This window comes from Fusarium falciforme, chromosome 4 (genome assembly GCF_026873545.1).
Source record: "Fusarium falciforme chromosome 4, complete sequence".
Taxonomy (NCBI): domain Eukaryota; kingdom Fungi; phylum Ascomycota; class Sordariomycetes; order Hypocreales; family Nectriaceae; genus Fusarium; species Fusarium falciforme.
In genome coordinates, this window is record NC_070547.1 from 3,959,630 (window position 1) to 3,970,885 (window position 11,256).

The window sequence follows — 11,256 nt, forward strand, 5'->3', positions numbered from 1 at the left end:
CAAGTCCAGTTCCCAGCTGCCCAGCTTTTTGTCCAAATTATCTGTTGGGCCATATATCAAATTTCCAATAATCTCCTCGAAGACATTCAGACCGACAACTTCCTCCAATGGATCATCGACCATGGCAGCATGCAGCTTCTCCGGCAATTGACTCGCCTGAACGATCCGGTAAGCAGGGTCCTCAAGGCAAACCTCCTGCTCAGCGCTATCCGTATCAACAGCCAAGAAACCGTCCAATTTTTACTAGAGAACGGAACCAAGCCAAGCATCATCGATCCCATCACTCGAGAGACTACTCTCCAACTCGCTGTCAGTGACGAGCTCGGTAATGCCGAAATTGTCCGGCTGCTGCTTGAATATGGAGCTTGTCCAAATACAATTTGCCCAGAATCGACCGAGATACGTTCTCCTCTTTTTCTCGCCATGATGGATCTTCCTCAGAAAAGTTCCATCGCAGAGATTCTGATCCTAGCAGGGGCTGATGTGAATGTATCATACGAAGATACCAAACACCCTTGGATACAGAAGACCCCCCTCATAACGGCAGCAGCCCAGGAAGATGTCTCTCTAACTAGACTCCTTCTTGAAAAAGGCGCCAATCCGAACATTTTTTATCTCGGCTCGAGGTCGGCGCTGCATGCTGCAGTTCAAAACAACCGCGCTGAGTCTACTGAAGCGTTGCTGAGGGCTGGTGCAGATGCCAACATCCCTTACGGGGAAGGGAACCAACTCGACTTCAATTATGGCTCCGATCCTGACTTCGATTGCTTCTCCCGGCGCTCGTCGTATTATGCCTCGGATTCACTGCTCACCCCCATTGATATCGCGTATGAAAATGGGAATGGCCAAGTGGTTGACCTTTTACTCCAAGCCAAGGCTCATGTCGGTGGTTACCTCGCCTTTGTAACGAACTGGGATCAAAACGTCAGCCGCCTAGCATTACAGGATGCCGCAAGGCGAGGGAAACGCCATCTAGTCGAAGCCTTATTGATGGCAGGTGTCGATGTCAATACACCCCCAAGCGAATTCGATAGAGAAACTGCGCTTCAAGCCGCCGCTACGTCTGGGAATATTGACATGGTCCAACTTCTTCTAGACAGAGGTGCATTTGTCAATGCGCCTCCTTACACCAACGACGGTCTGACCGCCTTGCAAGCTGCTATTTACTCTGGGAATCGGGACATCGTTGAACTATTGATACGACAAGGCGGAGAGATCAATGCTAAGCCCGCACCATATGGCGGACAGACGTGTTTGGCAGCTGCAGTTTCAACGGAAAACATTGACCTCATCGACATGTTATTGAGTCTGGGTGCTGATATCAATCCCACACGCTCTAACTCAGGCAAGTCTTTTTTTTTTTTGCAAACCACTCTTGTCGTTCCAGAGTCCACCGCTAACTTCAATCAAAGTTGTCAGGAAAAATCAGCCCTGGCGTGGTCCGTCTCCCGAAACAACTATCAGCTGTTCAACCTGTTGATGTCAAGGGGAGCCAAGCCAGATCTTCCTCAAGACTGGCCAACGCCTCTGTGCGCTGCTATCAGAGTGGGATAATTCGACATGGCCTTTCGCCTGATAGAAGCTGGAGCAGACGTCAACCAGCCAAATCAAAGTAGTGATCCCATATTTGGCCCCTCCTTTTGCGTTCGAACACCACTCCAAGTCGCCATTGAGAGGAAGAATAATGAACTCATCAATCTTCTTTTAGATTCCCATGCAAACATCAACTATTCGCACGACGGCATGCGGCTTGGCGCGGCTCTTAAGTCTGCCATTGCCTACAAAAATCGAGACGCGGTACGGTTGCTGCTCTCTCGGGGAGCCGATCCTGGCAGCGCCATGTCGCTTGCCTCAGTAATTCCCGGCCCTAATTCCCCTGTTGATCTCGAAATATTTCGAATGCTCATCAATCACAATGTTGAAGTCAACCCGCACCTTTGGGAAATGGCATCACCCCACGGGTTCTGTCTGACGCCACTTCAAGCAGCCCTTGAAGGGAGTCACGAAGAGCTGGTGAGTATGCTTCTAGAGGCTGGCGCCGATTTCAATACTCCAGCATTTGGGAAGGGGGGCAAAACTGCCTTGCAGGCGGCTGTTGGGAGTGGCAGCTTCTCCTTTGTAGAGGACCTTGTTTCTCAAGGTGCAGATGTCAACGCTCCCCCGGCAAGGGAGTACGGGGCGACGGCCTTGCAATTCGCAGCAATCCGAGGATACTATAACATTGCTGTCTTTCTTCTTGAGAATGGAGCCGACGTCAACGCTCCAAAGGCGCCTGTGGATGGGAGAACTGCACTTGAGGGTGCAGCAGAGCACGGCAGACTTGACATTGTCCACCTCTTGCTTGAAAACGATCAAGAGGAGGAGTCTCTGGGCCAGCGTTGCCAAGAGGCAGCGGTCTTTGCAGAGGACAATGGGCACTTTGTCATTGCTAAGGTTTTGCGTGGGTGGGGGAAGTCATGCTGAGAAGGCGGGGGTGTTGGATAACTTCAATTCTTTGGATAATATCTAGATGGCTCAAGACTGTTCTTTTCCATACATAACTATGAAATTCAAGATGAGAAGTCAATGATGAATGCAAGGTGCTTCTCCACAAACACGTCTAGACCGCGCTGTCACGTGCTCACACCAAGCAAAGCATGACTTCATCAACTGGGGGGTTCAAGTTGTCCGAAGTCCGAAGACAGGGTTATGACACCGCGACACCTCGGCTGAATTGGAAAAAACCTGGCTCGTTCCTCTGAAACTGACCTCAATCGTTGGTATCGACCACATACAGCAGCACAATGGCAAGCACAGTCAGTGCCGTCGTCTTTTCGCCGGCTCCGTACCACATCATTACGTAGGTGGACGATGTTCTTTCAAGTGAGCTGCAGACAGAGGACTGACTTGGATTGCAGTTACGGAACCCTCTTGGGGACGTCATTCTTCCACGTACGATATCTCACGGCTTGTTTGGTACCATCCCGTCCTTGCTTACAGAGCCACTAGACCTTCATCAATGGCATCGTCATGATCCGGACGGTTGACCGTCCTAGCTTCTCTGCCATCCAGCAGAAGCTCTTCCCCATCTACTTTGGCCTGCAGACCATCCTGCCCGGCATTCTCGCCCTAACATTCCCCGGAAACTCGCTGATTGGCCTCTCCAACGGCCCTCGGGGACTGGTCACCGAGTTTGCGCGCTGGCACTCTCTGCTCCCAATTGGGATCATGGCCTTGACCGGTGCCGTCAACTTTACCATCCTCCTGCCCCTGACGACTGAGACTATGAAGCAGCGCCGTGGTCAAGGTATGTCGTAAATGTACTTGCGGTGAAATGCGCTAACAGGTTGATAGTCAAGCGAGATGGCAAGGAGTGGTTCGCGGATGGCCCGCACTCTGACGAGATGAAGGCCCTGAACAAGCGATTTGGCATCCTGCACGGCATCTCATCCCTGATCAACTTGACCACCTTCTTCGCTGCCGTCGCATACGGTTTTACTCTGGGTGGTCGTGTTCTGTCCGTTGCGGACCTGGCCTAATCTGTTGACTGATGCAATGTCTATTATCCATGTCTATGCATGCTCTATACTAGTACACAATGGCAACACTCGACTCGCTCTGTCTAAGTCTAAACCATGCGCCTCCTTCCTCCGTGATGCAATGCAACAGTAACAAGTCCCGTAAGACATCGTTGATCGTAGTATCATGATTCGTTCATAAAAAATCTTTGGGTATAACCTTGTAAACAATGCGCCGGCTGCTCGCCAAGTCAAAAGCTCTCAGCTCAAGGTCGCCATTGCTCAGAGGAAGTGCGAAGGTGTCCCTGGAACGCACGGAGATCCTGCTTGGCCTTCTCAAAGTCTTGATGGCGCTGGGCCTTGAGCTCCTCCTCGTTGTGCGCAGGCTTGGCGCGTCGCTGATTGGCCTCCATCTGGCCCCGGACGGTCCAACGGCCTGGATGACGGTCAAGCATGGTCTGCACGTCGACCTCGTCCTGTGGCTTGGGGAAGTCGCGGAGAAGTGCAGGGATAGGCTTGCTTGCGGCGGTGTGCTCAGATTCGTCTGCCTTTAGCCCGGGGGTCGACAAGGGGGTCGTCTCGCTGGACGACGTGTTGTCCACGGGAGCGTTGAAGTAGCCGTGAGAGTTGGTGGAAGTAGTCGAGGAATCGACGAGGTTGACAGTGGTGCTTCCCATTGTGAGAAAGGTGGTGTAAAATATGGATAGCTGAAGTGATGGTGTTGTGAAAGTGATGAAGAAGGTCGGTCCCGTCTCAGGGGCTTTGTTCCCTTTATACGTATGGATGGATGATGAGATTCTGCAGCAAAGGAAAGAGTTTGCTTGCGGGCGAAAGGACAAAGCTGCTTGCTCTCCAACTACGGTCAGATGTCGCGTGCCTGTGCTTTTTGTATGTTCGGCCTTTCTCGGGGAAGCAGACAGCCACGTCAACCTAGTTGTCAAAGGATGAAAGGAGGTAAAGGAGATGGAGCAAGGATGGACCTGGGAAACGGCTTGACAAGAGTATTTATAACACGAACACGATCAAAACTTCTCTCGGGGTCTACCTTAGTCGAGAGAGTGGAAACCCTTTGGACCCCGTGCGACGTTAGTTCAGCTTTCAGGGTCCACGCATCCATGGTGGATGTCGACGCCGCCACGCTAGAGACGGAAGCTGCCCTGTCAAAGCGGTGAAAGATTCCGTCAGTATCTCGGTAACAGCGTAGCGTAGCGTGTCCATTTCTCTCTCGTCATTTCTCAGCTTCGGCTGTGGGAAACGGCATCCGCTCATTCGCGGATAAGACGGTTATCTCAGGGGGAGAAAAGTGTGTTTGGGAGGATGGGTTTCTTGAAAAACCCACCGATGACAGTAGCGGCGTTGCCGAATTACTCGTAGGGCCCTGTCCCGACCAATGGAGACTCACCCGTTAGACCCTTATCTCCTTCACCGAGCCTCGTGGAGAAAGACATTGAACCCTCCATCCGTCGCCACCACGCGGGAGGGCAGGAACGGAAACTTCTTCTGGGGGCCAATTGGTTTGGTTTGGTTCGGAGATCGGAGACTGGGAATAGCGGCAGCTTGTCTCGGACTTGCAGAGATTGTCGTCCGGGAGTTAATTCCGTCTGGGGCTCTTGTTGCTGCAATGATGTCAGCGGGGTCTTTGCTGACGAACCAACATGAGCCGGTATCGCTTCATCGCGGCTTTACCCTGTAGTCCGCAGGATGTTTTGTGAATATCAAAGACTCTGGAAGATCAGTCATATTTTGATGGTTTATCTGTGTATTGCATGTTTAACTGTTTCTATTGTAATCATTTGCAATCTCTTGGCTATGCTTCCTGTCGTATTTGCCGTGGAAAACTTCGAGAAGGTGTCCATTTGGTTCCTAGGTTTTCACTCAAGATGGATGTGACATGACTAAGCTCCACAACTCGCCGAGTCAAGTCCGCCACTCAACCTCTTCTCACTCAAAGACACTCAAGCAACGCAGATAGAAGAATTTCTGTGTCGTAGCAGAGTTTTACAGGCCTCTGAAGATGTCGAACCCAAAATATCTCACCGGCGATGCTGCCGCCGTCAACGAGTTCATCGACAAGTTTGATGTGAGTGATTTACACGCAGGTCGCATAACCTCGCACTCACTTATGTTTTCTGATAGGTCTTTTTGCTCGACTGTGATGGTAGGATGAACCGATATCCAGTTTCATGCATGAAATAACACTTATAGGTGTCTTGTGGTCCGGCGATCATGTGTATGATGGAATTCCCGAGACCATCGCCCTCCTGAGGTCAAAAGGTTGAGTCACAGCCACATATAACGTTAGCCAAGATCAATGACTTACACCTCACAAGGAAAGAGGACCGTCTTCGTCACAAATAACTCCACAAAGTCTCGCGATGAGTACCTCAAGAAGCTCACCAACCTGGGCATCCCCAGTGAGAAGGACGATGTCTTTGGTTCCAGCTACTCTGCCGCCATCTACATCTCCCGCATCCTGAAGCTCCCCGAGGGCAAGCACAAGGTCTTCATCATTGGCGAGGCCGGCATCGAGAAGGAACTTGAGTCTGAAGGCATCGCTCATGTCGGCGGTACGGACGAGGCCTTTAGACGGGACATCACCCCCGAGGACTTCAAGGGTATTGCTGACGGCTCCCTACTCGACCCTGAGGTTGGCGTTGTGCTGTGTGGTCTCGACTTTCACGTTAACTACCTCAAGCTCGCGCATGCCATGCACTATGTCAAGCGAGGTGCCATCTTCCTCGCCACCAACACAGACTCGACGCTGCCCATGCACCATGACTTCTTCCTCGGAGCTGGTTCATGCCACTACCCCGTTGTTCACGCAACAGGACAGACGCCCCTGGCTCTAGGCAAGCCTAGCCAGGCCATGATGGACGCTGTCGAGGGCAAGTTCCAGCTCAACCGCGCCCGGACATGCATGGTTGGCGACAGGCTTAACACCGACATCAAGTTCGGCATTGAGGGAAAACTCGGTGGAACGCTGCACGTGTTGACTGGTGTGCACAAGAAGGCGGACTGGGAAAAGGAAGACGCCATTGCTGTTCCTTCCTTCTATGCCGATAAGCTGAGCGACCTCTTGTTGTCGGCCGAGAAAAACTAGACTATCCTAGACAATAGACAAGCAGACTAGATTTGTGTTTTCTATGTTGATGCCCCCCGACCAATCTATTTCCCCAACAGTGCGCCCAAAACCTCGCTATCCTTGCTCCTCGTATATTGATAATGTGTTTTGCTTGCCAGGCTGCCTTGATGTATCCTTGGATGTGGGATACGGTAAAACAACTGATGCCGTGGAGAAAGGCATTGCTCTTACTTTTGCTTCTTGTTCTCCATCCGCTTTGCGATCTCGCTAGTTCGGATGACCTTGGGCTGCTGAACAGGCGTCTTGTATGGTCGGAACGAGGTGGGCATGAACATGCCAACATGCTTCTGGTACTGCGAATACTCATAGTACTTGCCGGCAGTGATACGCTCAGTAAGCCACGTCGATCCCTGGAACAGAAGAATCAGAGCCCCGGAGCCAGCAAAGGTATAGCTGTATAGGTTGTTGGTGGCAAAGCAGCTCCACTGGTACAACACAAACCAGACCAGCTGCTCGGCGGCAAAGTTGGGATGTCTGCTGTAAGCCCAAAGTCCCGAGGTGTTGAAGCCGCGATCAAGTTGAGCCTGAGTATAGTTGTAGTTCCTGGGTACCTTCGCATCCTTTTGGTACTGGTGCTTGGCCTGGTGGTAATCTAATAATGTTAGAACGAGCTTCGTCCACTGTGACTACAAACACTCACCCCATTGTTGGCCGTCGCTCACCCACTCGCTGAAAACAAGAGCAATCTCCACGACAAAGTAGGCGACATCAGCCGTTGTGATATCAGGCTCAAACTTTGTGGAGAGCAAAATGGCGTATGCAGGAACGCAAGAGAAAGCAAAGAGAAGAACGCTCTGAATGAATGATATGAATGTGACGTTGAAGATGAAGAAAACGAATTTGGGAACGTATTTCTGGAGGATCGCCCTGCAGCGTGTAAGTTGAGTGGACGATCACCTTTGGACATGTACATACCATCGGTAATCCTCAGATCCAACGTTGTAACCGCCTTTACGCCAGTAATTATATGTTAAACGACACTGCAGATATAGCCGTTAGAGTATACCCCTTTGCATGAGATTTGCTCAAACTTACGCTCCAAACAGTTGTAGCAGCCGCCACAAGGTCAATTCTCGAGGATGGTACACCAGCAAGACGAGCCCAGACCGCCAGATGAACAATGTAAAGATTGGGAAGCAGACTCCACATGCGATCGACCTGGGAGTAGTTTCGGTTGATCTCAGACACGACGAGGAAGACGAAGCCAAGAGCAATAGAAGCTGCAAAAGCCGAGATGAGAGGATTTGTATCGATATACAGCTGCCTCAACCCGGAGGGGTCGGCAATGTTGTCGACGATCTGTCCCGGCAGGGCATAGAGCTGGGGTATGAAGGGCTCGACAGTCTTTGCATAGTCGCCGCAGTCCTCGATGGACTTGAGGAAAGGAAAAGCCATTATGTTACCCAAGAAATGAGAGACAAGATCGTGTATGCTTGTCCAGGCTCTGTCTTTCTCCCACTGATGTTTTAAAGAAGCCCGGAATTGGCAGCGTCATAGATGATCGATTGGGGCTAGGGACCTCAAGTGACACACGCCACTCTCGGCTTGGCCCTGTGCCTTGTTGCCCCGGCTCCCTAAAGATCGCCTACGCAGCGGATGGAGCCGCTGTGGCTAGTGGCTTGAGGCCCAGGACCCGCCTGTAAAGCCACTGGAGGCGAGCAGGGGAGTTAAAATTCAACTTCAACTCTCGGCACGCACCGCCTTTCCTTTGTCCATCGTGAAAGCGCGAGTTCTGAAACGCGAATTGTTGGACGTCGGCTGATGTGAAAAAGACCTTGAAGCCGTACAAATAGGGCGGATCATCTTATCAGGGCGGCTTTTCTGGAGGAATATGGCAGCGAATCATTATCACTGCGACGCGTCTCGTCGTTGACCGTGCTCCTTCTGCGTGCCGTGCCTTCCCACCGCGGCAGCTTCATGACTGCTCGACGCCTGAGGCAGCCTCTCTTCTCGTGATCAGCGACTAAACCAGCCTCAGCCAAGAATCCCTACTCCTTCAAACACCAAGAAACCGTCGAAATGAGGGTGCTTTGTGTGGCTGAGAAGCCATCCATCTCCAAGGCCGTTGCTGGGATTCTTTCTGGTGGTTCTCACACCACAGTACGTCCATCTCCTTGTCCCCGAGAAAGTCAATGCTGACCGAGAATGCGATAGCACAATACCCGAAACAAATTCATCAAAAACTACTCCTTCGATTTTGACTTTGGCCAGCGATGGGGCAAATGCTCCGTCACCATGACATGTGTCACCGGCCACTTGACCAACGTCGACTTTTCTCCAGAGTACAAGAATTGGAGCCATCCTCCGCCAGAGGCACTCTTCAATGCGCCAATCGTTACTAGTGTTTACGATGTGAATCCCCATATGCTTACCGGTGTGATATGGCACTGACTGGCCCCAGGACAAGAAATCGATTGCCCAGAACATAGAGTCCCAGGCAAAATTTGCCAGACTGCTTGTCATATGGACCGATTGCGATCGTGAAGGAGAGCACATCGGCCACGAGATTGTCGAAGCCGCTCGAAAGGGCAAGCCAGATATTGAGGTTAAGCGTGCAAGATTCAGCAATGTGGAACGAGCGTAGGCTCCCCTCTCCTATCACTGCCTGGGCCTGCACTGACATCAACAGCCATGTTCTCTCGGCAGCCAGAAGCCTGGCAGACTTGGATGAGAAACAAGTCAATGCCGTTGCTACAAGAATCGAGCTCGATCTTCGCATTGGATATGCGTTTACGCGATTCATCACGAACAATCTCAGACCCCTAGGCGGGCCTATGGAAAAGTTGACTCTTAGTTACGGTATGCGGCCTATCATCAACATGCTGAACCCGTTGCTAACTGCTCAGGATCTTGCCAGTTCCCAACCCTTGGCTTCGTCGTGGACCGTTACTTTCGAGTCAAGAACTTTGTCCCGGAGCCCTTCTGGAGCATCAAAGTCGTGCATAACAGGGAGGGGAAGAAGGTTGAGTTCTCTTGGCTGCGAAACCGACTTTTTGATCGAATGTCAACAGTGATCCTTTATGAACGCTGCCTTGCCGCCAAAACGGCGACTGTCACCAAAGTTCAGGAAAAGCCAACGCGCAAGTTCAAGCCTCTTCCTCTCACCACAGTTGAACTACAAAAGGCTGCAACAAGACTCCTCCGTATGAGTGGACAACAAGCCATGACTATCGCCGAAGGACTCTACAACAAGGGTTTCATCAGCTACCCTCGAACCGAAACTGACCGTTTTGATAGAGGAATGAACCTCCGAGCTCTTGTTCAGAAACAAACCCCTGATGAGAGATGGGGTACTTTTGCCCAGGGTCTCGCGAATGGCGCATTTCAACAACCGAGAGAAGGAAGACACGACGACAAAGCCCATCCTCCTATTCACCCTATTACATACGCGGCGCCGTCCGTCTTGAGTTTCGACGAGGGCCGGTTATACGAGTATGTTGTTCGTCGGTTCCTTGCCTGTTGCTCAGATGATGCCAAAGGTATGGCAACCGATGTTGAGCTTGAATATGGAGAGGAGCGTTTCAATGCCCACGGAGTCATCGTTCTAGAGAGGAACTATCTCGAGGTCTTCATTTACGAGAAGTGGAATAACTCAGCGGAGCTCCCCAAGTTCACTGAAGGGGAGCGCTTTCAGCCAACCGAGGCCATGGTCACAGAAGGGAAAACGACGGCACCCAACTATCTTACCGAAGCCGATTTAATCGCTCTTATGGATGCCAATGGGATCGGCACAGATGCAACCATGGCAGAGCACATCCAGAAGATCCAAGACAGGGAATATGTTGTTACGATTGAGCGATCAGGCCAGGCACCGGCAGATGACGAGGAGCCGGACGCAGCTCCGGCTGCAAGAGGAGGACGTGGACGTGGCCGAGGTGGCCGAGGACGCGGAGGACGCGGCGGGGCAGCTTCTTCTGGTGGGCGAAGAGGTATCAAGGTGTTCGTTCCCACACAGCTCGGTGTGGCATTGATTCTGGGGTTTGATCGAATGAACTTCGAGACGAGTCTTGGCAAGCCATTTCTCCGCAAAGAAATGGAACTCAAGATGAAAGCTATCTGCGAAGGTCGTACGAGCAGGGAAGTAGTGCTGCGGGAGAGCATTGCTCAGTACCGCCATGTGTTTATGCAGTCGCAGGAGAAGCTAGGGGTTCTGCGAACGGTATGTCCCCATCAACGATACACAAATTCGGATGGTATCACTGACGTTATCAACTAGGCGTGCCGCGAATTCGTCTTTGCTACATGAAGACTCGGGCCCTCGGCTCTTTCAGGGCTCGTGGACCCTTGGTCAAGGCCACAATCACAACTCGGAGCTTCGTGAATACTCGATGATATCGGCGGGGAACAAACTGCCGACTTGGGTAGCTGACGACATTTCGACAGCGTACCTGCACGCCCCATTGTCTCATTCTCATTGTGGACCGAGAGACTTTCTGAGACTCAACCCCGAGATCAAGCCTATCAACCAGTAGGCTAATGCACACGCACGATCCCGATGATGTGATTTGAGCATCGTGACAATGTCGAAACATGGCGGCGGCATATATTCTACACCCCCTCAGTTGGGATGGAACTCCTCAGTTGGGATGGAACTTGGCAGTGGGGGATGGTAACCGC

General features: G+C 51.7%; 5 protein-coding genes across 5 annotated transcripts; 3 read left to right on the forward strand and 2 right to left on the reverse strand.

The window, feature by feature from the left end:
• Positions 1-2,783: 2,783 nt before the first annotated feature.
• Positions 2,784-3,518, forward strand: NCS54_00592900 (DUF4149 domain-containing protein; the record flags this gene model as incomplete). Its single annotated transcript, XM_053151410.1, has 4 exons — positions 2,784-2,839; positions 2,898-2,931; positions 2,989-3,286; positions 3,334-3,518. The coding sequence occupies 4 exons, from the start codon at positions 2,784-2,786 to the stop codon at positions 3,516-3,518; spliced, it is 573 nt and encodes a 190-aa protein (XP_053007385.1).
• Positions 3,519-3,763: 245 nt separating this feature from the next.
• NCS54_00593000 (Hypothetical protein) lies at positions 3,764-4,456 on the reverse strand (the record flags this gene model as incomplete). The annotated part of the gene is made up of 1 exon (XM_053151411.1): positions 3,764-4,456. Exon 1 carries the CDS (start codon positions 4,172-4,174, stop codon positions 3,764-3,766), a length of 411 nt encoding a protein of 136 aa, XP_053007386.1. The 5' UTR covers positions 4,175-4,456.
• A 1,055-nt stretch (positions 4,457-5,511) lies between these two features.
• On the forward strand, positions 5,512-6,597 carry NCS54_00593100 (4-nitrophenylphosphatase; the record flags this gene model as incomplete). The annotated part of the gene is made up of 4 exons (XM_053151412.1): positions 5,512-5,577; positions 5,634-5,655; positions 5,703-5,771; positions 5,828-6,597. 4 exons carry the CDS (start codon positions 5,512-5,514, stop codon positions 6,595-6,597), a joined length of 927 nt encoding a protein of 308 aa, XP_053007387.1.
• Positions 6,598-6,806: 209 nt separating this feature from the next.
• NCS54_00593200 (Hypothetical protein) lies at positions 6,807-8,034 on the reverse strand (the record flags this gene model as incomplete). The annotated part of the gene is made up of 4 exons (XM_053151413.1): positions 6,807-7,231; positions 7,280-7,506; positions 7,555-7,619; positions 7,675-8,034. 4 exons carry the CDS (start codon positions 8,032-8,034, stop codon positions 6,807-6,809), a joined length of 1,077 nt encoding a protein of 358 aa, XP_053007388.1.
• Positions 8,035-8,658: 624 nt separating this feature from the next.
• Positions 8,659-10,885, forward strand: NCS54_00593300 (DNA topoisomerase; the record flags this gene model as incomplete). The annotated part of the gene is made up of 6 exons (XM_053151414.1): positions 8,659-8,739; positions 8,794-8,991; positions 9,041-9,219; positions 9,269-9,438; positions 9,486-10,798; positions 10,856-10,885. 6 exons carry the CDS (start codon positions 8,659-8,661, stop codon positions 10,883-10,885), a joined length of 1,971 nt encoding a protein of 656 aa, XP_053007389.1.
• Positions 10,886-11,256: the final 371 nt, after the last annotated feature.